We start from the raw sequence: 27,360 nt of genomic DNA, 5'->3' as shown, positions 1-27,360 counted from the left end.
GAATAACACAAATGCGAAGAAGCTTGAATGGTCTCCAAGCCAATATGGCCCCAACTCATGTGGTCCCAACAGCGAGGTGATTCGATGAAATATCTGTACCCGAAAATTGACCACCGAGAGCTGTCGGGGTTTGGGTTCACAACGCTTCACCATGAAACTAAGAAAGTCTTTCAACGAAACGGCAGCTAACAAAGTGACGGGTGCTCACGGCACTCAGCAAACTGATGGGTGCTAATGGCACTTAAGAAAGTTATGGGTGTTTACAGCACATGAAAGAGTGACGGGTGTTAACATCCTTAAATAAAGTATTGGGTGTTAACGACACTTAAAAAGTTATGCTTTCGTAACATATTGTCTATAAGATAACTTTTTTAAACCTGATGGTCGCAGTCGTCTGGTTTCACACACCTAACAAGTGTGATTTCTGCGAATAGTAAATCTTGTTCAATGATGATATGGAAATTAGTTGGCAGCAACATTAAAACTTTTTGAATACTCTTAGCTGGATTACGTGTTCATTTGGAACTGCTCCAACGCTCCCAGTAAAGTTTTACTCCTCACGCACAGCCTAAATTAAGAAAAATGTTGCGTCATTATCAATATTTTTACAGTTTTTACTTCACGTTTTTAGTTATATATATAATATATATATATATATATATATAATATATATATATATATATATATATATATATATATATATATATTATATATATATATATATATATATTAATATATATATAATATTATATATATATATATATATATATATATATATATATATATATATATATATATATATATATGTATACATTCTTTGGGGCACATGCGAGAGAACACAAATGCGAATTTGTGTTCCTCACATGTGGGGATGGGGAATAAGCCTCGGCGACCATCGTCTTTTGTCCGGTCGTGTTGGTCGAGTGGTTAAGGGATCCTGTACATCAGATGCATTGCTTCTGGCAGTATGGGTACGAGTCACTTCTGGGGTGTGAGTTTTCAGTTTCATATATGCCTGGAGACTGTTCAGGCTTGTTCACATTTGTGTTCCTCGCGTGTGCCCCAAAGAATGAGGTGATTTGATAAAATACCATGCCCAAGATTACCAACAGAGTGTCGGCGGGGGGATGTGGAATTAACCTCGGCTACCATCCTCTTTTGTCCAGTCGTGTTAGTCAAGTGGTTAAGGTATCCTGTACATCAGATACATTGCTTCTGACAGTATGGGTTCAAGTCACTTCTGGGGTGTAAATTTTCAGTTATATATATACCCCCCCATTCCCCTCTCCCTCGTCACCTCATCCTCCCATCCATTCAACAATCCCATGTCCCCTCGTCCATCCCACCAATCCCTCTCTCCCCCATCCGTTTGTCCTCCCCACTCTTCCGTGTTCTCGTCCTCCTAACCATTTTCAACTCCGGTCCCCTTGTCCTCCCTACATTCTCCCACTCCCCTGTCCCCTCGATCTATCTACCTTCCCCCCCTTTCCCCATCCCCTCGTCTTCCCCACCATTCTCCAATCCCCTTTCTCCTCTACCCCACCATCCCCAACTCCTCTGTCCCCTCGTTCTTCCCACCATCCTCCCCTCCTATTTCTTCGTCCTCCCCACCATTCCCCACTACCTCGTCCGATGTATTCCCAAATGATCTAATGTTCCCATCAGAAAATTGGGAACATCAAATGATCTGATGTTCCCATCACTTATATATAAGAAAAACAGTTAAAAACGAAATGAAAATCAATGAAAAAATAACAAATTAATCTATACTCACGAAATGAACGGTATGGTAAACAACACAGCTCAATTCCAATGTAATTTCACACAAATTAAATAAATCAAAAGGAAAAGAAATCGAAATCTATGAAAATTAAATTTGTCAATGAAATCGGAACATTGAAATGGAATCATATTATATTTAGTACAGCGTGTTGTGCTCTTACGTGCAACACATGGTGCTTTAAATTTAATTTTTTTTTTAAATTTTGCCCCGAGGGGCGAGTTTATTGGGCAGCGCCACTCATCTTGTGAGTGGACACACCACCATAGCAGCATGTACAACACTCCCCAATAGGAAGAAAACCCGCTGGGTTGTTCATCCTATCACTTGTACCCAGACACAGCTGGGACTTGCTTAACTGTCTCAAGTGAACAACTCCTCAAACAAGAAGATTAACATCTATCAACCCTTGAAAGCTTACGTTATCTTGCGGGTGCAAAGTGGGGTAATTTTTAAGAACAGCATCAATATTTGACAAATAGTGTTTTCCTAACTCAAACAATGTGGGGTTTATTATTCTACACATATTTCTGATAACTCTCAGGTGTTCACATTCACGTAGATAGTGGTCAAGGCGGCGTCCGTCACTCTCACCACAGATTCTGCAACTTCGCTGATCAACTGTTGTTTCCATTCCATACCTCCAAGGATATTTGTATCCAAGAGAATTCTTGCTATTACTGATTCCCTCCCTCGTCCTCCTCCTCTTCGCCATAACGATTGGGACTGCCAGCTGCAGCCATGTTGTACCATCGTAAAGATTCACTAGTTTGTGCTTCTATCCTCCTTTCCTCAGTTACCTTGTCACGGTGATGTTGCCTGACAATACCTCTAAGTTGTAGTAGAGTCTTGGGTATGAAGTATTCAATATGGTCTCCTTCAAAGCCTTCAGCAGCCAGCACATCTGCTCGTTCATTTCCACATATTCCAACATGGGAGGGGATCCACAGAAACTTGATGACTCTTTCCTGATTGGTAAGTACTCTCACAGCTCTCTTAATTTCAGCGACTATTGCACGATTTTCTGCCCGATTTTTACTTAGGCTTTGCAGTGCTGCTTTTGAATCGGTGCAAATCATTGCACCATTAGTGTTCCGTTCAAGAAACCTTAACGCCATTACAATGGCAGTTAGCTCTGCTTGCGTTGAAGAGGCATAGTTCTCAATACGTGCTTTTTCTTCATTTCTGTGTTGGAAAGTATTATCCTTGATTACTGTGTATGCTGCACCAGCCCTGTCATTGACAGGATTAGATGACCCGTCAGTGTAGATTTGATCTAGTTCATCTCCGGCTTCTTTGCCGGCCGACCAGACGGAATCACACTGCGTCCGTGGAAGGGTGGTAGGCAGTTAGCATGGGACTATACTTGCGTATCCACCCTGGCAACGACATACATCACCCTCTCTGCCGGCACAGCAGGAGCCGCAGCGACACACAGAGAAAAACAAAAGTCAGTCAAATACAGGCAATTAGATCAAAGGTACAACTTCGCTCCAATAGGGTCTGAGACCCTAGGCCCATGGGGTGAGAGTGCAAGAAGGTTTCTTAAGGATCTTGGTTCCAAGCTCATTGACACCAGAAGAGACCCTAGAGCAGCAAGTTTTCTCTTTCAGCGCCTCAGTGTCGCGATCCAGAGGGAAAATGCCCGCTGCATCCTCGGTTCCTGCCCGGCGTCGGAGGAGTTCGAGGAAATCTACAGCCTCTAGGAAGCGAACTTTTTCTTGTGTCCTCTTAATGTTCATCTTTTGTATAAAATCAGATATGTAACTGTATAACCTTGCATAATAAAGTGTACATCATAATAAAAAAAAGGGGGTGGTAGGAGAAGTAAACACTCTTTCGTATTCAGAGTTAAATGGCAAGTTTTTCCCTGAGTGCTCTGTGTTCCCTTCTCTGAGGCTGTGGGTCCCTATAATTGCACCAGTGGTGGTACCCCCCTATATATATATATATATATATATATATATATATTATATATATATATATATATATAATATATATATATATATATATAATATATATATATATTATATATATATGGCAAGTTTTATATATAAATATATATGGCAAGTATATTATATATAAATATATATTATATATTATATATATATTATATATATATATATATATATATATATATATAATATTATATATATATATATATATATAAGGTACAGACCTGATATGCCATCGTAGGTCCACCATTCGTCCCAGTTGGCACGCAACCCTGTAAAGAATAATAACAGAGTTGGTTAGGTTAGGTTAGGTTAATTTTCACCAAACAATCCACTAATAATGTCCAACAAGAGTCTCCACTACATATTGGTTTAAAGTGTTTCGGGAATATTGCCATAAAGTGTACATAGGATCAGCAGGTCAACTAAATCTTAACTGTCTTCACAGATACAAAAAAATAAGAATTATAAAGAACATCTTATAACTTGAAGTTCATGCCTCACAAGGTAAGATAACTGGTCGAAAATAAACTTGTAATTATTATTTTGTAAAACAAAAAATAATTGCTGCAAGACATTGCTAAACCGGAGTCATTAAAGATTAAAGTTGATTCCGAGTAATGAGCGCACAACCTAACAAGGCTTGGGTGGGATCAAGGTCCCCCTTGATCCCACAGCAACGCCTAAAATCCCACAGACGATCATCTCTTAAAAATACACCCAAAATACCGTAATGACGCGAGAAACAACTGCGGCAGATGACATAATCCGCCCTAATGGCTGGCCCCTTAATTGGTTTGTACAGCTGGTTAGTTACCGCGGAGTAATCCATTGTGTAGACTTAGGGTAACCTCGTTACGGCCTATTTACTCCTTCCCCCTGCCTCCCCTTGTTACCTACCAGCCCTTTCCCCTCCCCTCCGTGTCCCTTCAGCCCCCTCCAGCTCCCTCCGTGTCCCTTCAGCCCCCTCCAGCTCCCTCTGTGTCCCTTCAGTCTCCTCCAGCCCCCTCCGTGTCCCTTCAGCCCCTTCCAGCTCCCTCCGTGTCCCTTCAGTCTCCTCCAGCTCCCTCCGTGTCCCTTCAGTCTCCTCCAGCTCCCTCCGTGTCCCTTCAGTCCCCCCCAGCTCCCTCCGTGTCCCTTCAGCCCCCTCCAGCCACCTCCGTGTCCCTTCAGCCCCCTCCGTGTCCCTTCAGTCTCCTCCAGCTCCCTCCGTGTCCCTTCAGCCCCCTCCAGCCCCCTCCGTGTCCCTTCAGTCTCCTCCAGCCACACACCTTCCGTAATTACCGCACCTCACACCTGGGCAATGTCTGACTGCACAAACACTCCAAGCAACTCTGGGGTATTTGACAATTACCGAGTCCTCCCCCCCCCCTCCCCACACCCCCTCTCACCCCTTACCCCACTCCCCCTACCGCACTCCCCCCCTACCCATCAACCTCTTCCCCCACACCTCCTACAGCACTCCCCTCATCCCTACCCCCACTAAAAAGAAGTTGCGAAGTGAGGTTTGATGAGGTGCTGTGAGAGGCGGACCTCTCATTGATGGGGGGGGGGTTCCTCATGGTTTTGGGTTTCCTGATAGCGATTGGTTCCTTTTTGTGGTAGGTTCCTCAGGGGTGAGTTCCTTATAGTGGCGAGTTCCATATAGTAGCACCTTCCTCACGAAGGTTCCTTACAGTAGCACCTTCCTCACGAAGGTTCCTTACAGTAGCACCTTCCTCACGAAGGTTCCTTACAGTAGCACCTTCCTCACGAAGGTTCCTTACAGTAGCATCTTCCTTACGAAGGTTCCTTACAGTAGCACCTTCCTCACGAAGGTTCCTTACAGTAGCATCTTCCTTACGAAGGTTCCTTACAGTAGCACCTTCCTCACGAAGGTTCCTTACAGTAGCACCTTCCTCACGAAGGTTCCTTACAGTAGCACCTTCCTTACGAAAGTTCCTTACAGTAGCACCTTCCTTACGAAGGTTCCTTACAGTAGCACCTTCTTTACGAAGGTTCCTTACAGTAGCACCTTCCTCACGAAGGTTCCTTACAGTAACACCTTCCTCACGAAGGTTCCTTACAGTAGCACCTTCCTCACGAAGGTTCCTTACAGTAGCACCTTCCTCACGAAGGTTCCTTACAGTAACACCTTCCTCCCGAAGGTTCCTGACAGTAGCACCTTCCCTACGAAGGTTCCTTACAGTAGCACCTTCCTCACGAAGGTTCCTGACAGTAGCACCTTCCTCACGAAGGTTCCTGACAGTAGCACCTTCCCTACGAAGGTTCCTCATGGTGTTGGGTTCCTCATAGGTATTGCCTGAAGCAGCTTTGTGTTGGCCAAGCACTATAGCAGACTGGCGCGTCCTTCAGAGGACGTCGATGGGAACACTGCTTGTTAGGAGCAAGTGTCAACAAGCCATTATGGTGCAGGTAAACAGTCATTAAAAGCCCTCCCTCCCCCTGCACTCCCCAACCCCCCCTCCCTAAACCCCCTCTTGAGAAGGGTTCAAGGCATTGTCTCTTCCCTTCACCAGCCTCATTAGCCCGAAGGGAAGGTATTTATAGGGCGTCTCCGGAGCCATCTCCTGGCATCACCTTATTAACTCGCCCTCATCAATTAGTGGAAATTATCTTAATAGTTTCAAAACACTGGGTGTAAGTGACGTACTTGATGGATATATGATACATACATACCGATACATACAAATGTATACATACTGATATTCATACATACAGATATAAACAGATTTAGATATAAGCAATATTGTACTTTTGTTTAACTATTAAATTGACTGTGTGGTTGTGTCAATATACAAGTACACTAGCGGGCCAGAGGAACACTGACACCGAGGCCAGACTCTACATCACCAAACTATTTCAAACGTCATTAACAAATCCAGCTAATCATAAACACTCTTCCATATAAACAAGCAAACAAACTCAAGTCAATTAACATCCACTTAACAGCACATTTGCTCTCCCCCTCTCCCCCCTTTCCACCTTCCCCTTCCCCACTCTCGCCATCCCCCCTACCCCCTCCCCTGCTCTCTATCCCCTTCCCCATATCCCTCCCCCTCTCTCTGTCCCTTTCCCATCACCCGTTCCCCGCTCTCCCCTTGTCCCTCTTGCCTCCTCCCAATCTCTCCTTTCCCCCTGCACCTCTCCCCTTCCCCCTTTTTCCCTTCCTCCCTGCACATCTCCCGCTCTCCCCTACACCATTCTCCCCCTCCCCCCGCCCCCCATTGTCTCACCAACATGCAGGTGGTTGGCCGTCCACTGTGCGTCTTGGGGTCTCCTGACGACGTTGCCTACACATTTAGCTGCGGAGTACGGGGCCCCGAGACCGGGGGGCCGTAACGGCGCGAGATTCGTGCAGTTACCGAGGAAGTTTGCCCTCAAGTGTGACCTTAAGTGCGGGCATTATCAGGTTAAGCGACGTCTAGGGAAGCGGGCCGGGCTCTCCACTACCAGCTCAGGAACCAACACTATATTTTCTTCCTTTGTACAATTCGAATTACAGATTCTCGTAAACGTGCATATTTGGCGTTTGTAAACGTTCCCGTTAATTTGTCGAACGCCGACTTGCCTTCATGCAGGTCGGCGTTCAATCCCCAACCATCCACAAATGGTTGGGGCACCCTTTCTTTCCCCCGTCCCATCCCAAATCCTTATCCTGACCCCTTCAAAGTGCTATATTGTCGTAATGGCTTTGCGTTTTCCCTTGATAATTCCCCTTTTCCTTCCTGTTTTAAATTGTTGTAAACGTTCCTGCTTGATTGTCATGAATCTTCCTTTTTAATTGTCGTAAATCTTTCTTTTTAATTGTCGTTAACGTTCCTGTTTGCTTGTCGAAAACGGTCCTATTAACTATTCCAAAATTCCAAACGTTCCCTTAAATTGTCGTAAATGTCCCAATTTACTATTAAATGTCCCTATGTATTTGTCGCCAAAATTCCTATTTAATTCTTGAAAACGTTTTTGTTGAATTCTTGTATACGTTCACGAATAAATTTTTTCCGTTAACGTTCGCGATTAATTCTTATGAAGTTTCAATTCAGTTGTGTGAACATTCCAATTTAAATCTTGTTCATGTTTGGTTAAATTCAAGTAAATGATCCTCTGTCTGTCCTGCAAACTTTTATGCTTAAATATTGCCACACTTATATTTGATGGTGTTAAACATTCTTGAAAAAATCTTGTTAACGTTTCTGAATATTCTATTAAACGTTTCTAACTATTCTAGTAAACTTTCCTGAATATTCTTATTCTTCCCAGTTCCTTCAGACAGGGAAGAATAAGAAGGTGGTAACTAGGCAATTTGCAGAATTGCCCAATTAGCATATGCAAGTCCAAAAAAAGGTGCAACATAGCATAGGCCTTACAGGTAAGTCCATTGGATTATTTTAATACTTGACCTTCGCGCCCTGCAAACACACAATGTAACGATCCCTATGATTCCCTTGTTACAACTTGTAATAAAATTGTTACATCTTGTGTTAACGTTATTATGACGCATTAGAACGTTGCTTCAACGTGCTATATTGGTTGTTACAATTGCTAGAAGATGTTAAAACTTGTTCGAACGTTGTAGCAACACGTTCGAAGTTCCGTCGTGTGGTTTAGCTGGGATGAGAACCGGTGCTACGTCCTAAGCATGCCACCCATGCACACCGGTACTCCCCAAAAAATAGAGCCACGAAAGATAACCAATATAGTAGGGAGGAAAAGAAGCATCAACCCACAATACAAGAGCAGAAGCATTAGGATAACCACTGAAAGGGCTCAAGTGACATTAGAAGACATACCCACGCAAGTGGTCCTATCCAGCACCAAGCCTCGGTGGGAATATTAAAACATATATGAAAACGATAAGGCTAAGTATCATAGGTCTAGTTGTGTTCTTAGCCAGCAGGGTAATATTTGTTTCCTTGAGGCAGCTGATCGTAATGTTTATCACCCAAGGTAGCTGGAAATATTTACAAACGTTATGCAGGTGGTCAAATGTGTGCCCTCTCAGGCAGCTGGTAATATGTGTGCCCTCTCAGGCAGCTGGTAATATGTGTTCCCTCTCAAGCAGCTGGTAATATGTGTGGCCTCTCAGGCAGCTGGTAATATGTGTGCCCTCTCAGGCAGCTGGTAATATTAAACAAATCCAGGAGTGAGAAACAATGCAGGAGGTCCCTGAGGAGCTGTAGGCGAGTCCCAAGGTAACGTCCCCAGCTAAAGTGGGAGCTGGGAGGGAGGAGAGAGAGAGAGAGAGAGAGAGAGAGAGAGAGAGAGAGAGAGAGAGAGAGAGAGAGAGAGAGAGAGAGAGAGAGAGAGAGAGAGAGAGAGAGAGAGGAGAGAAAGAGAGAGAGAGAGAGAGAGAGAGAGAGAGAGAGAGAGAGAGAGAGAGAGAGAGAGAGAGAGAGAGAGAGAGAGAGAGAGAGAGAGAGAGAGAGAGAGGGAGGGAGAAAGAGGGAGAGAGAGAGAGAGACAGACAGAGATAAAGATTGCTAGCATTTTATCAATTACATAGAAATTATACTCATTTACCATCCCCTGAGTAATTAACTCCCTGACGAGATCAGCCATCTATGACTCTGTTATCTAATAATACTCTGGACAATTACTAGAGAAAATTTTCCGGGAAAATTGTTTACTTGCTTAAGTAGACAATTGAAAATTGGTAAAATCTAAACTGCACATATTGACAAATTATGTTGTAGAGCATATTACATGGATGACAAGTAGAAGCAGCCAGTTACCTTAATTGTGGCAAGGGCAAGACTTGTCACTGAAATATAATAAAAATAATGCAAATATATACTGTAGCTCCTAGATTGATTCATGGCATTGAGCACAAATAGTAGTAGTAACCCCTATGGTTGGTGATATTCGAATTAATATTTTATGTTTTGAAACCCGATTGAAATAAGATGCATCTGTATACAATACATGTTGAGATCTCAGAGGATGATAATATTGACCTGCTTGCAAAAACAGCCTATATCTAAATAACAGCGTTGTATATACGTGTGTCATTAGTCAAGTAAAAAGTGAATTCTGAAAAAAAAAGGACCAATGAAAACCTTACTTGACGTAACATATTCAGAAATACTGAAATCTGCATTGCATTTAATACATAATTAGAGAAATTGAATCTATATGATTAAATAAATAACATTTTACTGATGATGATATAATCTTTGGATATCTGTATGAATATTTCACATTTGACCAGAACTGGATCCTTGAGAATCGGTGGGGATGTGTGAATAATTAATATTTTTTAAATCTTTTAACTTTAGACTCCCTCGACCAGCCTATATCCGTCCCATGCCTTAGATCCAGTACCCCTTCATATTTGGATATGTCTAGTGGCACAGAGACATGTGGCCTCCGATTTCGAATAAAGACTCTCTTATTGTAAGATACATTTATCTTTATCTATACTGTACGAGAGAATGTCTATTCGAGTCGAAGGCCACATGCATGGTGCTAGCATCACCCAAATTAGCAGAAAGAAGGGTCTTGGGTAAGGATTAACATAGGCATGTCAGCATCACCATAATTAAAAAACGAACATTGTGCCAGGGTTACATTCAGACCCCCACGGCGATTTTTCGCTTTGCCAAATGCTATACAGCAAACTATTTTCAAAACTAACGTTTTCAATGTTTTTTTTATTATAGTAATATGTACCATAATTCACTGATCTCGGATAAATTAACAGACATTTCGTGCTGTCAATAATTTGCCCGTACTATCATAAAACAGGTGATTATTCCACAACTTCAAAGGTTCCTCAAGCCACAGACCATTAACAGAAGATGGGGGTAACTATTCTTCTTTATAGTAATTTCACCCACTAAGCTCCTCTCACTGGCGACCACCCACACATTAGAGAGATAACCAGAGACAGACAGGGACCAAGACAGGGACAGAGACAAAGACAGACACAGACAAAGAAAGAGAAAGAAACAGAGAAAGAGACACAAAGACAGTTGATAGATGGGATGGAAAGATAGATGGATAGATAGGTAGATAGACCGGTGAAAAGATAGATGGATAGGTGGATAGATTGATGGATGGATTGATGAATGAAACCAGTTGGATACAGCTATAGACAAAGGAGCAGATGGATGGATAAATAGTTAAGTAGTTGTAGGAATAGATGGATAAATAGAGGGATAGTTGAGTCGTTTCGCCAGTCTGTACGTGGGTGTGGGTATCTGGCTGATGATTGGCCGAAGAGAGTTTCTAGGCTTGTGTGTCTTGACATTTCCATATGTGTATCCAGGTTTATATTCCCCAGTAATCTTTGGCAGGTGGAGTCCGGATTTCTTGGCGTTCACAGTTTCGAATCAATTTGTTGACCTTTACTTTCAATTCAGCTGTGGTCTCCTTTGTTACCCTTTGGAATTTAGTTTGGTCAGAGAGTATGAGATTCATTTTTATGTGAAACTGTGAACGCCAAGAAATCCGGACTCCACCTGCCAAAGATTATTGGGGAATACAAACCTGGATACATGTATGAAAATGTCAAGGCACGCAAGCCTGGAAATCCACTTCGACAAATCATTAGCCAGATATCCAAACCCACGTACAGACTGGCGAAGCGACTCAACAGCTTGCTGACTCCTTATGTCCCTTGCGCCTTCAGCCTGAAGTCTCCAAAGGAATTTGTTGACTTACTGCGGGGAACACGGGCCACAGGGATAAGAGCCTCGTTGGACGTAGAATCACTGTTTACCAACGTACCTGTGGATGAAACAATCGGGATGATAGTTGACAGAGTGTATCGTGATCCGGCCTGTACTCATCTTGACATACCAGAAAACATTCTAAGGAAACTACTCCAAGCTTGTACTAAAGAGGCACCCTTCTTGAGCCCGGATGGGCACATGTATAAGCAAGTAGATGGGGTCGCCATGGGTTCTTCCCTAGGTGTCCTATTTGCGAACTTCTACATGGGTACCATCGAACAAAAGGGCTTAGTCGACATGAACTTGAAACCGGCCATATACAGCAAGAATGTTGACGACATTTTTACACAGGTACCTGATGTCAGACATCTGCAGGAGTTGAAGGAGGCATTTGTGCTGAATTCTGTGTTGCGTTTCACTTACGAGATGGAGAAGGATGGGAAGCTGCCCTTTCTAGATGGACTCCACCTGCCAAAGATTATTGGGGAATACAAACCTGGATACATGTATGAAAATGTCAAGGCACGCAAGCCTGGAAATCCACTTCGACAAATCATTAGCCAGATATCCAAACCCACGTACAGACTGGCGAAGCGACTCAACAGCTTGCTGACTCCTTATGTCCCTTGCGCCTTCAGCCTGAAGTCTCCAAAGGAATTTGTTGACTTACTGCGGGGAACACGGGCCACAGGGATAGAGCCTCGTTGGACGTAGAATCACTGTTTACCAACGTACCTGTGGATGAAACAATCGGGATGATAGTTGACAGAGTGTATCGTGATCCGGCCTGTACTCATCTTGACATACCAGAAAACATTCTAAGGAAACTACTCCAAGCTTGTACTAAAGAGGCACCCTTCTTGAGCCCGGATGGGCACATGTATAAGCAAGTAGATGGGGTCGCCATGGGTTCTTCCCTAGGTGTCCTATTTGCGAACTTCTACATGGGTACCATCGAACAAAAGGGCTTAGTCGACATGAACTTGAAACCGGCCATATACAGCAAGAATGTTGACGACATTTTTACACAGGTACCTGATGTCAGACATCTGCAGGAGTTGAAGGAGGCATTTGTGCTGAATTCTGTGTTGCGTTTCACTTACGAGATGGAGAAGGATGGGAAGCTACCCTTTCTAGATGTAACAGTCATGGAAAGGAGTGGAGGTTTCCACACTGCAGTCTACGCTAAGGAAACAAACATAGGAATGTGTCTCAATGCCAACAGTGACTGCCCAGACAGGTACAAGAGGAGTGTTGTTAATGCTTATGTCGACCGTGCTCTCAGCCACAGCTCAGGATGGAAGCAAGTCGATGAAGAACTCTGTAGGGTAAGGCAGGTCCTAGTCAACAAGGGCTTCTCCAATGGTTTCGTTGAAGACATCATAAGAAGGAAGGTGAAACGCCATGCAACCTCTGATGACACCACTAACACGACACCTGTACCCCCTATTAGACTATTTTACAGGAACTTCTTTTCCACAGCTCATAAAACGGAGGAAAGGGTCCTGAAAGATATTGTTAATAGAAACGTTATCCATACAGACAAAAATCAGAAGATACCACTGACGATTTACTATAAAACCAAGAAAACGGCCAACCTACTCATGAGAAACTCTCCAGACTCAAAGCAAAAACGCTTTAAAGAGACCAATGTCGTCTATGCTTCAAATGCCCACTTGGGGACTGTAAGCCTGAAAGAACTCAGTATATAGGCAAGACAACAACATCTCTTTCCAGGCAATTAACAATGCATAAGCAACAGGGCTCCATTAAGGAACATATAATCACTTCCCACAACCAGACCATCACCAGAGAAGTCTTAACAAAAAAACACGGAAATTATCGATAGATACAGCGATAGCAGGCGGCTTGATATCTGCGAGGCACTACACAGAGGCACAGAAGTCGACACCAGCAATCAACAGCCAATTAATGCACATCTATATTCTACCCACTTCAAGACTCCGCACCAATATAGAAGCATCAAGAAATATGGGTCAATAGGCCCTTTGCAGTTACTCCCATTCTTTCCTTTAACTTACAAAATATTATACCCATTGTTTCGTGTTCTGTCTTGTGTTGAAAGTTTGTTTTCACCTCATCCAAAAACTGTTGTAACATATCACCTCACCCAAATGCAGGTATAAAATCGAAGCTGTTTAAACTCTGTTTAGTTACAGTTGTGTGTGTGTAAACTAAAGTCTTTGAAAATGTAATAAGTTTTACGAATCGCGTTCAAGTGTCGCGTCAGACTAGAAATAAAAATGAATTTTGGAGAATTGATTTTTCAGTTACCATCAACAGTGAAAAGAAATATAAGAAACATTGAGATAATTCGTGATAGAATTATTAATCTTACTTTTTCGGTCATATTTAATAATATATATATATATATATATATATATATATATATATATATATATATATATATATATATATATATATATATATATATATATATTACGGGGCAGGGGTGTGGGAGGGGGTAATAAGGGAGGAGGGGTGGGAACGTGGGTTTTGGGAGGGCGTGGCTTGGCCCGTTAGGGTCATTGACAGGAGCGATGTAGCAGGGGCAGTGGAGTTATTGGGGGTTGAAGCAGGAGGGATGTATAGCAGGGCAGAGTTGGGTAGGTGGGACCTGGGAGGTGACCTGGGAGGCGACCTGGGAGGTGACCTAGGAGGTGAGGTTACGTGAAAGGCTAGGGTTACGGTGTCGTGCTGGCCATCTCGCCTTTTGGGCAATTTGTTAATCTTTCGTCAGACACCTCTCAATAAACACATTATAATGGGTTTCACTGCCTCTGAATAAATGCCTTGTTCTCCATTATGTACTCCACTGCCTCTTCACAAAGAATTGCACCAGAACAATTCTATTTTTGGTACAATTATAAGGTCTAACCCGGGGGCTGAGTTCCACCTGTTTTCTGCAAGACGTGTGTGTGTGTGTGTGTGTCGGGGGGGGGGGGGGGGGGGGGGGGGTGGGGTAGGAGGGGGGGTGTGTGTGTGTGTCGGGGGGGGGGGGGGGGGAAGGGGGTGTGGTGTGTGTGTGCGTGCGCGCGCACAAGAACGTACTCTATCATTCCAATAGTGGACAGAAAAACTACATACTAACAAATATACTGAAACATGTTATTATTTCGCATTTCTCAGTTGCCATAAACACAAAAGTAATTACTCGGTGAAAGAGAAAAAACTGTAATGTAGACGCCCAAATATTCAGATGGTGTTTCTGCATGTCGTTTAAAATTCCAAAGCCAGTCATTTCTCACCGCCCGCCTCTGAATCAGGGAAGATTTATGCTAATGCTTTGCTATTTTTCAGGCCGACTGCGAATCCTTTCGTGAATTTCGGAACATTCCTATAGCGTGTCATATGAAGAGTGGTTGACACTTTTCTTAGTCTTGACACACATATAATTGTACATATATTATATATATGTATGTATATATATATATATATATATATATATATATATATATATATATATATATATATATATATATATATATATATATATATATATATGCGAACAAGCCTGAATGGTCCCCAGGACTATATGCGAATGAAAACTCACACCCCAGAAGTGACTCGAACCCATACTCCCAGAAGCAACGCAACTGGTAACTACAGGGCGCCTTAATCCGCTTGACCATCACGGCCGTCAAAAGGAAGTGATAGCCGAGGCTATTTGAGCCACTTCCCCGACGGCAACTCGGATGGTAATCTTGGGCATAGCATTTCACCAAATCACCTCATTCTTTGGGGCACACGTGAGGAACACAAATGCGAACAAGCCTGAATGGTCCCCTGAATGGTCCCCATACATAGAGTTTTCATTCGCATATAGTCCTGGGGACCATTCAGGCTTGTTCGCATTTGTGTTCCTCACGTGTGCCCCAAAGAATGAGGTGATTTGGTGAAATGCTATGCCCAAGATTACCATCCGAGTTGCCGTCGGGGAAGTGGCTCAAATAGCCTCGGCTATCACTTCCTTTTGACGGCCGTGATGGTCAAGCGGATTAAGGCGCCCTGTAGTTACCAGTTGCGTTGCTTCTGGGAGTATGGGTTCGAGTCACTTCTGGGGTGTGAGTTTTCATTCATATATATATATATATATATCCATGTGTCAAGGATGTGAGTGTGTGTGTGAGTATGTGTACTCACCTAGTTGTACTCACGTTGTTTTGCTTGTAGTTGTTGAGCTCTGGCTCTTTGGTCCCGTCTTTCAACTGTCAATCAACTGGTGTACAGATACCTGAGCCTACTGGGTTCTATCATATCAACATTTGAAACTGTGTATGGAGTCAGCCTTCACCACATCACTGCCTAATGCATTCCATTAATGTGTGTGTGTGTGTGTGTGTGTGTGTGTGTGTGTGTGTGTGTGTGTGTGTGTGTGTGTGTGTGTGTGTGTGTGTGTGTGTGTGTGTGTGTGTGTGTGCGTGTGTGTGTGTGTTTGTAGCCAAGAATTTAGTTACATTTAGGTAGCAGAAATAAATATGACGCATACGTCACTTGTTTTGTCTATTTCATCTAAGATTCTGGGGAGAGAAGTTATATATCTTGTCAAACACGGGCAGCGTCACTCTACTAGAGTGACAGAGTGTTTTAGACAGCGTCCAAATGAGGCCCCACAGTGTAGGAGTGTAGTAAAGTGCGTCTACGCCAGATCAATAGAGCAGACGTAGAGTGCGTCTATATGAGACCCACAACGACTGTACGATTGAGCTCCACTGTGCTCATACAGTGTCCATGGGATCAACGTCAACATGACAACGTCAACGTCGAATCACATGACTAGAGGATATAAACAGCGTCTCCATCACTGAACCGCACCTCAATGGCGGTCACTTCCACTGGACGTGTTTAAACACTTTAGATAACACAAATATATAACAATCCATTAAATAAACCTTACCCCCCCCCCCCCCCCCCCGCCCTTCATCATAAAAAATTAGTTATATATCTTAATAATAAATATATAAAATAAACATAAAATTCAATTTAGAACGTCTTCCAAAGCAAAAATTACTTTTTATGACCTATGCCAAGAATTGGGAGTCCCGGAGCGCTTGGTGTTTTACGAACCACCTGCCGCTCTGGCCCGCTGCTGACGGCGGAGTTTCACACTGTAATGTGAGGCCTCGGAGTATTAAAAATGGCAGTTGTGTGTGTGATGAGCTTCACAGCCCTTGCTAACGTGTTGAGGGTGCGTCCCGCCCCTTGTGATATTACGTCTGGCGAGATCTGTTATTGGAGTGAATGTTTAGAGTCATATTCTGGAAACACAACGAAATGCTATGCCACCCAAGCTGGCGGGCATATGGGTAGGGTGTTGGGTCTGGTGTTGGGTCTGGTGTTGGGTCTGGTGTTGGGTCTGGTGTTGGGACTGGTGTTGGGTCTGGTGTTGGGTCTGGTGTTGGGTCTGGTGTTGGGTCTGGTGTTGGGTCTGGTGTTGGGACTGGTGTTGGGTCTGGTGTTGGGTCTTGTGTTGGGTCTGGTGTTGGGTGAGGAGCCAGGAAGGTTGTCTGGGGCGCTACAACTCCGGTCAACCTCTGGAGGGTTCCCGGCTCCCCACAAGTCCTCACTGATAAACCACAAAGTTTACCACAGTCGTGACCACTGTCCATGACTAAAGTAAACTCCCAGTTAACATACAATAAACACGGGGCGTTTATATGTTTATGTATAGCTTTCACAAGTTTGCTATATGTCCTGGGTTAAGTGGATCACTCACTGTAGTCTGTGACCTGGGTTAATAAGTAGACCACATTTTGTAGTCCCTGACCTGGGTTATTAAGTGGACCACTTTCTCTGACACCATAAAACTCTCTCAATGGCACGAAAGGCACCAAAATAACGCGAAACACACTTAGGGTAACTCTTAGTCTTTTTAAGGGTAGCGCTGAACTAGATTATTAAGGGTGGCACAGCACTGTATTACTGAGGGTGGCAAAGCACTGGATTATTAAGGGTGGAACAGCACTGGATTATTAAGGGTGCCACATCACTGGATTACTAAAGGTGGCACAGCAATGGATTATTAAGGGTGGCACAGCACTGGATTATTAAGGGTGGCACAGCACTGGATTACTGAGGGTGGCAAAGCACTGGATTATTAAGGGTGGCACAGCACTGGATTATTAAGGGTGGCACAGCACTGGATTATTAAGGGTGGCACAGCACTGGATCATTACTAAGGTCATACACACAATCATGGTAGAGTCTTTCAATGTATTTGATGTAGAGAGGCAAGATGAGTGCTTACACTAGGAGTAGAGTGCGCACACTGGGAGTAGAGTGCACACACTAGGAGTAGAGTGCACACACTGGGAGTATAGTGCACACACTAGGAGTAGAGTGCACACACTGGGAGTAGAGTGCACACACTAGGAGTAGAGTGCGCACACTGGGAGTAGAGTGCACACACTAGGAGTAGAGTGCACAAACTAGGAGTATAGTGCACACACTAGGAGTAGAGTGCACACACTTGGAGTAGAGTGCGCACACTGGGAGTAGAGTGCACACACTAGGAGTAGAGGGCTCACACTAGGAGTAGAGTGCGCACACTGGGAGTGGAGTGCACACACTAGGAGCAGAGTGCACACACTGGGAGTAGAGTGCACACACTAGGAGTAGAGTGCATACACTGGGAGTAGAGTGAACACACTAGGAGTAGAGTGCACACACTGGGAGTAGAGTAAACACACTAGGAGTAGAGTGCACACACTAGGAGTAGAGTGCACAAACTGGGAGTAGAGTGCACACACACTAGGAGTAGAGTGCACACACACTAGGAGTAGAGTGCCCACACTAGGAGTATAGTGCGTACACTGGGAGTAGAGTGCACACACTAGGAATAGAGTGCACACTGGGAGTAGAGTGCTCACATACAATAGGAGTAGAGTGCACACACACTAGGAGAAGAGCGCACACACTCTAAGAGTAGAGTGCACATACTCTTGGAGTAGAGTGCACACACACTAGGAATAGAGTGCACACTGGGAGTAGAGTGCTCACATACAATAGGAGCAGAGTGCACACACACTAGGAGAAGAGTGCACACACTCTAAGAGTAGAGTGCACATACTCTAGGAGTAGAGTGCACACACACTAGGAATAGAGTGCACACACACTAGGAATAGAGTGCACACACACTAGGTGAAGAGTGCACATACTAGGAGTAGAGTGCACACACTAGGCGTAGAGTGCACACACACTAGGAGTAGAGTGTGCACACTAGGAATAGAGTGCACACACATTAGGAGTAGAGTGTGCACACTAGGAGTAGAGTGCACACACACTAGGAGTAGAGTGTGCACACTAGGAGAAGAGTGCTCACACACTAGGAGTAGAGTGCACACACACACACTAGGAGTAGAGTGTGCACACTAGGAGTAGAGTGTGCACACTAGGAGTAGAGTGTGCACACTAGGAGTAGAGTGTGCACACTAGGAGTAGAGTGCACACACACTAGGAGTAGAGTGTGCTCACTAGGAGAAGAGTGCACACACACTAGGAGTAGAGTACACACTTACTAGGAGTAGAGTACACGCACACTAGGAGTTGAGTGCGCACACTAGGAGGTGCTCAGAGTGTACGACATAAGCAGACAACACCCACCACAGTAGTCTACTCACCAGCCAGCAACTATACATACGTGTACACTGATCAAGATGAAGGTGGACCCTTAGTGTGTGTGTGTTTACTAGTTGTGTTTACTAGTTGTGTTTACTAGTTGTGTTTTTATGGGGGTTGAGCTTTGCTCTTTCGGCCCGCCTCTCAACTGTCAATCAACTGTTTACTAACTACTTTTTTTTTTTTTTTTTCCACACCACACACACACACACACACACACACCAGGAAGCAGCCCGTGACAGCTGACTAACTCCCAGGTACCTATTTACTGCTAGGTAACAGGGGCATTCAGGGTGAAAGAAACTTTGCCCATTTGTTTCTGCCTCGTGCGGGAATCGAACCCGCGCCACAGAATTACGAATCCTGCGCGCTATCCCCAGGCTACGAGGCCCCCCACCAGGCTACGAGGCCCCCACCAGGCTACGAGGCCCAGGCTATGTGTGTGTGTGTGTGTGTGTGTGTGTGTGTGTGTGTGTGTGTGTGTGTGCGCGTGCACTCTGAGAAGTGTGTACACGAGGCGTACACAAGAAATGTGAGTTCTGGCGTTCGAGCCGACCAGGGCGCGGGCAGCCCAGTTCTCTGACAAGTTCCAGTTTTTTTACGCGCGGCGGCTATGGTTTTTCCGCCGGCCGCCTGATAACGTTCATTTCCAAGGGAAAACTGATCCATAAAATGCTGCCAGCTGACAAAATGTTGGGGCAAACGAGCTTGACCTCTGCTCTGGTAGGTCTCTCACGCTACCTCTGCTTCCTCGGTCTCTCACGCTACCTCTGCTTCCTCGGTCTCTCACGCTACCTCTGCTTCCTCGGTCTCTCAGACTACCTCTGCTTCCTCGGTCTCTCACGCTACCTCTGCTTCCTTGGTCTCTCAGACTACCTCTGCTTCCTCGGTCTCTCACGCTACCTCTGCTTCCTCGGTCTCTCACGCTACCTCTGCTTCCTCGGTCTCTCAGGCTACCTCTGCTTCCTCGGTCTCTCACGCTACCTCTGCTTCCTCGGTCTCTCACGCTACCTCTGCTTCCTCGGTCTCTCACGCTACCTCTGCTTCCTCGGTCTCTCACGCTACCTCTGCTTCCCCAGTCTCTCACGCTACCTCTGCTTCCCCGGTCTCTCACGCTACCTCTGCTTCCTCGGTCTCTCACGCTACCTCTGCTTCCCCGGTCTCTCACGCTACCTCTGCTTCCCCGGTCTCTCACGCTACCTCTGCTTCCTCGGTCTCTCATGCTTCCTCTGCTTCCTTGGTCTCTCATGCTACCTCTGCTTCCTCGGTCTCTCACGCTACCTCTGCTTCCTCGGTCTCTCACGCTACCTCTGCTTCCTTGGTCTCTCACGCTACCTCTGCTTCCTCGGTCTCTCACGCTACCTTTGCTTCCTCGGTCTCTCACGCTACCTCTGCTTCCTTGGTCTCTCACGCTACCTCTGCTTCCTCGGTCTCTCACGCTACCTCTGCTTCCTCGGTCTCTCATGCTACCTCTGCTTCCTTGGTCTCTCACGCTACCTCTGCTTCCTCGGTCTCTCACGCTACCTCTGCTTCCTCGGTCTCTCACGCTACCTCTGCTTCCTTGGTCTCTCACACTACCTCTGCTTCCTCGGTCTCTCACGCTACCTCTGCTTCCTCGGTCTCTCACGCTACCTCTGCTTCCTCGGTCTCTCACGCTACCTCTGCTCCCCCGGTCTCTCACGCTACCTCTGCTTCCCCGGTCTCTCACGCTACCTCTGCTTCCTCGGTCTCTCACGCTACATCTGCTTCCTCGGTCTCTCACGCTACCTCTGCTTCCCCGGTCTCTCACGCTACCTCTGCTTCCCCGGTCTCTCACGCTACCTCTGCTTCCTCGGTCTCTCAAGCTACCTCTGCTTCCTCGGTCTCTCATGCTACCTCTGCTTCCTCGGTCTCTCAAGCTACCTCAGCTCCACAGACCTCTCAACCTACCTGTACCTTATTGCCTCTCTATCCACCTCTGTCCCCTTCCCCCACTACCATCTCTATCCTGCGGTGTCTGCCCACCTCTATCCTCCGGCCTCGCTTCTCACCTCACTCTCCGGTCTCTACCATTCTCAAACATCCAGCTATCTACCTCTACCCTCGAAGCTATCTACCCACCTCTATCCTCGAAGCTATCTACCTACCTCTACCCTTTAAGCTATCTACCTACATCTATCCTCCAAGCTATCTACCAACCTCTACCCTCCAAACTATCTACCTAGCTCTACCCTCCAAGCTATCTACCAACCTCTACCCTCCAAACTATCAACCTACCTCTACCCTCCAAGCTATCTACCTACCTCTACCCTCCAAGCTATCTACCTACCTCTACCCTCCAAGCTATCTACCTACCTCTACCCTCCAAGCTATCTACCTACCTCTACACTCCAAGCTATCTACCTACCTCTATCATCCAACCTATCTTCCAACCTCTACTCTCCAAGCTATCTACCTACCTCTACCCTCCAAGCTATCTACCTACCTCTACCCTCCAAGCTATTTACCTATCTCTACCCTCCAAACTATCTACCTACCTCTACCCTCCAAACTATCTACCTACCTCTATCATCCAAGCTATCTACCCACCTCTACCCTAAAAGCTCTCTGCCCAGCTGCACAATCAGCCTTCTTTACCCTTCGGAGAGTACCCGCTTCTACCGTCTACCCACGTCTACTATCTGGTTTGTAGATAAAAAAAATGGATACATTACCCAAATGCAGATGTGTGAAGCGTGGACGTTGCAAAGGTATTTGGTGTGACCAGCGAGTCGTAGCCCCTGAAATGTGGCCCAAGAGAATCCACAAATTGGGGAGATGGATAATAAATTCCCCGGAAAATATGTTATATTAGAAACATCCAAAATTTAAATAAAAAATAGGTCCGAACATATTGTAAAGCTGTGTTGCCAGATGTGGTGTCCTTGCACCACCACCTCACATCTTTATACAAGACGCAGAAAAAAAAATATATATATATATATATATATATATATATATATATATATATATATATATATATATATATATATATATATATATATATATATATATATATATATATATATATATAAGGCCTGATGTGCCTGATAAGCCACGTTTTCCTGAACTTATACATTTTTCGATTTTTTTATTAAGAAATTATAAATCTGTCTATTTCCATTATGTATGAGTTAAGTTCTTTTAATTTGAGTTAAAACTAATGTAGATTTGTGGCCGAACCTAACCAACCCTACCTAACCTAACCTACACTATCTTAACCGAACCTAAACCAACATAACTAAGTCAATAATTAATGTTTGTAAGATAATATAATAATAATATTTCAAATAAACCAGTTGAAAACAATATTTTGAAAATAATGAAAATCACTCGGCTTACTAGGAAAATCGGGCCTTGCATAGTAGGCCAAGAAGTAGGTAGGTCATATATATATATATATATATATATATATATATATATATATATATATATATATATATATATATATATATATATATATATATATATATATATATATATATATATATTGTGACGGTAACGCGTTGGTGTTCGGCTGTTTCAAAAGCTAAGGGTATGGCCTCGTCACATAAAGAAACAAAAAGAGAAAATCTGGAACTTTCGTCTGAGGTAAGGTAATGGGAAGACACACAAAACACAAGTAAATTTAACACAAGTAAAATTTAATGAAATTTTAATTACGTTAGAAAAGCAAAACATGAATAAAATGGACATAAAAATTGTAACATAAAATCAATCAATCAAAATAATAAGAATAATCAATGGCAAAATGAAAAGTTACGTTAATACAAGTGAGTAATAACAAGTGAATAATATACAATGAGATATATGGGTGCAGGAATATTGGCTTCAAGCTGCCACCTCCCTTAGTACACGTAAGCCAGAGCTTAGTCTACCAATGAGACGTGTTAACTTGTGGAAAGCACGGGATATTCTGAGGGCTGTAGGTCGTGGTGGCCCCAGACATCAGGTAGTGTGGCGGGTGGAGGGAGCAGGTGCGATGTGAACCAGCCAATCAGCGATGAGCAGGCGACGGGCAGGTAGTTTGGTGGTTTGAGTGGTGGAGGTGGAGCAGGTGTTCCCGGTGCTGAATACGTTTGCTCTCTGGCAAACCTTGGTGTTGTACTTGTTGGATAGGGACGAACTTAGGAGGGAAGAGTAGGCTCAATCTCTCTTGAAGGATATTATCGTCATATATATATATATATATATATATATATATATATATATATATATATGTGTGTGTGTGTATGACACCCATAAATATTCTGAGGCCTATGCTGGTGAGAGTCCTGAACCTGCCATTGGGCGACTCGCAGTGTGAGCAAGCAACCCTTCCTGTTAGACTCGGCGGCCTTGGTGTCCTCACAGCCTCCCAGATTGCTCTACCAGCCTTCTTTTCCTCCTCCCACGCATCGCGCGATCTCGTAAGAGATATCCTACCTGAATTCCTGAGTGATTCAGCAGGAATACACGATCCTGCTTCACTGAATGTTCAACTCAGTGGGATGCTCTTGCAGCCCCAGCAACCATCATAAAACCAACAAAAACACAGGCAGTCATGCTGGGACCACCCACTAGTGGGAAAAATAGCTGAGTTGTCTGTCTGCAGTCTGCTGTTGCAGCGCCGCAACAGCAGACAAGGAGAAAGCCCGCCTCAGAGCAGTGTGTGCCCCCACATTTAGAAGACTTCCTCCAGGCAGTACCCATGTCGGCAATGGGCACGAGTCTAGAGCCAGAAACCCTTCGTGTTGCAGTGGCCCTCCGCCTTGGTGCCCCATTTCACACTGAATACAAATGTATTTGCAACAGGGTGGAAGCAGACCAATTTGGACTGCGTAGGTTACATTGCGGAAGCACAAAGGGCTGGCATGCAAGACACAACGAGGCCAATGACATCATCATGTGTATCCACCCTGGCTGACACGTTTGTCCACCTCGGAGTTGATCAAGCAGGTGGGGCGGCCAACCTCAGGGAAATAGCAAAATCAGCCAAATACAGGCGATTGGAAGGTCGATACACCTTGGTTCCCATAGCGTCTGAGACGCATGGCCCCTGGGGCAAGAGTGCCTTGGGATTTCTCAAGGAATTGGGCTCCAAGCTCACTGACGTCACCAGAGACCCAAGAGCTGCCAGTTTTTTTTGTTTCAGCGCCTCAGTGTGGCAGTCCAGAGGGAAAACGCCTGCTGCAGCCTCGGTTCCTGTCCGGAAGCGGAGGAGCTTCAAGAGATCCCTATTTTCCGCTTGTTACAACTTGTAATAAAGTTGTTACATCTTGTTAAAAGTTTTTATGACGTATTAGAACGTTGTTACATCTTGGTATATTGGTTGTTACAACACAAGCAAGGCAATAAAGTCTTCCAGTGACCTAGGGGGGAAAAGACATTATATTGAAAAGTGATGAAGTCCGGATACCTAGATGGGGAAAACACGAGAAAGTAATCTGGATACAAAATGCAGGAGCCAAACTACATGTAAAGAATCCAGGGTTGGTGATGTCTGGCGGCCTAACGTTTAGTAAACATAACGGAACAAAGGTAGCATAAGTCAGAACGTTAATGGGCGGATTATGAAACCGTTCATATCAAGGGATGCTAAACACTCATCAAGGGATGCTAAACACTCATCAAGGGATGCTAAACACTCATATCAAGGGATGCTAAACACTCATCAAGGGATGCTAAACACTCATCAAGGGATGCTAAACACTCATATCAAGGGATGCTAAACACTCATCAAGGGATGCTAAACACTCATATCAGGGGATGCTAAACACTCATACCAAGGGATGCTAAACACTCATAACAAGGGATGCTAAACACTTATCAAGGGATGATAAACACTCATAACAAGGAATGCTTAACATAATGGTTCAGCTTTTGAAACACCTACTCTTTCCCTCCTCGAGTACTGCATGGTAGTTTATTTTACCTTTAAGTTAAGGGACAAGCGATTTCCAAAATAAAGTGAATTCACAGAATATACACTTCACGCTCACACACAGGAAATCACCTGTATTACCTCGACCATTTCAAAACACTCAAAATGTTTCAACTGAAAAGAAGAAGAGAGGAAGCACATAATATACACATGGAAGATAGTGGAAGGCCAGCTCCGACAACTTGCCTAGTTGTACTCGTATAGTTATGCTTGTGGGGGTTGAGCTTCGGCTCTTTGGTCCCGCCTCTTAACCGTCAACCAACAGCTGTACAGGTTCCTGAGCCTACTGAGCTCTATCATATCTACACTTAAAACTGTGCATGGTGTCTGCCTCCACCACCTCACTTCCTAATGCATTCCGTTTATTAACTACTATGACAAAAAAAAATATTTATAATGTCGTTGTGGCTCATTTGGGTACTTAATTTCCACCTGCGTACCCTAGTGCGTGTGCCCCTTGTTTAAATAAACTATCTTTATCTATCCTATTAATTCCCCTGAGAATCTTGTATGTAGTGATCATGTCCCCCCTAACTCTCCTGTCTTCCAGCGCCTCACGTCGCTGGAAGACAGGAGAGTTAGCCTCAGCTCAGGCAATAATCTGGTGGCCTACCTCTGAGACTTCTCCAATTTAGTTTTATGCTAGACGAGATAGGGACTCCATGCTGGAGCTGCATACTCCAGGATAGGTCTGACGTACGTTGTATACAAGGTTTTGAATAACTCTTTCTACAAGTTTCTAAAGGCCGTTCTTATGTGGCCAGCCTGGCATATGCTGATGAGGTTATCCTCATGACGTGGGCTTCGGGGTACAGGTCTGACGCGATATCAAATTCCCAGATCTTTCTCTTTCTCTGATTCTAGAAGAAGTTCATATCCCAAATGATACCTTGTATCTGGCCTCCTGCTCCCTACACTGATCTTCATTACATTACATTTGCTTGGATTGAACTCTAGCAACCATTTTTGGACCATTCCTTCAGTTTGTCCAGGCCTTCTTGAAGCTTCAATCTGTCCTCTGTCTTAATCCTCCTCATAATTTGCCCTCATCAGCAAACATTGAGAGGAATGAGTCTATACTCTTTGGAAGATCATTTACGTATTTAAGAAACAGAACAGGTTCGAGTACAGAACCTTGTGGGACTCCGCTTGTGACTTCACGCCAATCTGAGGTGTCACCCCTCACAGTAACCTCTGATTCCTATTGTTTAGGTACTTCCTTATCCACTGGAGCACCTTACCAGTTACTCTTGCCTGTTTCTCCAACTTATGCACCAGCCTCTTATGGGGAACTGTGTCAAAGGCTTTCCGACAGTCCAAGAAAATGTATTCCGCCCATCCTTCTCTTTCTTTCTTAATCTTTGCCACCTGAACTTAGAATTTTAACCTGTAAGGCAAGATTTATCCTTCCTGAACCCATGCTTCTCCATCACCTTGCATGATACACAAGTTAGGGACACTGGCCTGTAGTTCAGTGCCTCTTGTCTGTCACCCTTTTTGTATATTGGGACTACATTACCCGTCTCCCAATTTAGTTTTATGAATGAACTCCATGCTGGAGCTGCATACTGTGTGTGCGTGCATGCGTGCGTGTATTCACCTATTTGTACTCGCTGATCTGTTCCTGCAGTTTGAGCTCTAGCTCTGGGACCTCGTTTTTCTTGCCACTTGTTTTTAATGCAATGACTTCTGACTCATTTCCCTATCTTACCTATATATAAAGTTATAAATAGAGTTGACCTCTACAACTGGCCTTTTTTGGTCATTCCGTTTTCCCACAGCACTTGTGCTAAAGGAAAACTTTCGAACATCTCTATGACTCATCTGATTGTCAAGCTTCCATCATGGCCATCTTGCTCAATTGTTATTCATTTCATTCCTCATCAACTCCTCATTACCCGACCCCATCAACTCCAAACTACTTTTCTTCACTAGCTCTAAACAACTCTTCCTCATTACCTGAAGACTGTTCCCCTTCACCAAATACGTTTATTGATTTACCTTTCATTTCTCATGTCTCATATTTTCCTCTCGATCTCACCAGCCTCCTCATCTCTCTGTGTTGTCATCTCACCAGCCTCCTCATCTCTCCCTCACTGTTGTCATCTCACCAGCCTCCTCATCTCTCCCTCACTGTTGTCATCTCACCAGCCACCTCATCTCTCCCTCACTGTAGCCATCCCACCAGCCTCCTCATCTCTCCCTCACTGTTGTCATCTCACCAGCCACCTCATCTCTCCCTCACTGTTGTCATCTCACCAGCCTCCTCATCTCTCCCTCCACCACTGTTCACTGGTTAACTCCACCTCCTGGTTCAGGGGCACCAAGCACCCCGCCTCCTCCACTCCCCTTACAAGGTGTTCCACATCTTCC

At 44.5% G+C, this 27,360-nt stretch overlaps 1 protein-coding gene across 3 annotated transcripts in view; it reads right to left on the bottom strand.

Annotated features, from left to right (window-relative positions):
- Window positions 1-27,360, bottom strand: part of CARPA (Carbonic anhydrase-related protein A) — a 339,981-nt gene that overhangs the window by 231,638 nt on the left and 80,983 nt on the right. The window contains exon 2 of one of the 3 annotated variants that reach the window (XM_045729300.2): window positions 3,960-4,007. The exons of the other annotated variants lie outside the window; for them this stretch is intronic. Within the exon in view, the coding sequence (XP_045585256.1) occupies window positions 3,960-4,007 (48 nt within the window). The remainder of the gene's footprint in view (window positions 1-3,959; window positions 4,008-27,360) is intronic. 3 annotated transcript variants of the gene reach the window in all.

This window comes from Procambarus clarkii, chromosome 94 (assembly GCF_040958095.1).
Source record: "Procambarus clarkii isolate CNS0578487 chromosome 94, FALCON_Pclarkii_2.0, whole genome shotgun sequence".
Classification (NCBI taxonomy): Eukaryota; Metazoa; Arthropoda; class Malacostraca; order Decapoda; family Cambaridae; genus Procambarus; species Procambarus clarkii.
Note: the sequence above shows the minus strand (reverse complement) of the source record. Positions and strands in the feature narration are given on the sequence as shown.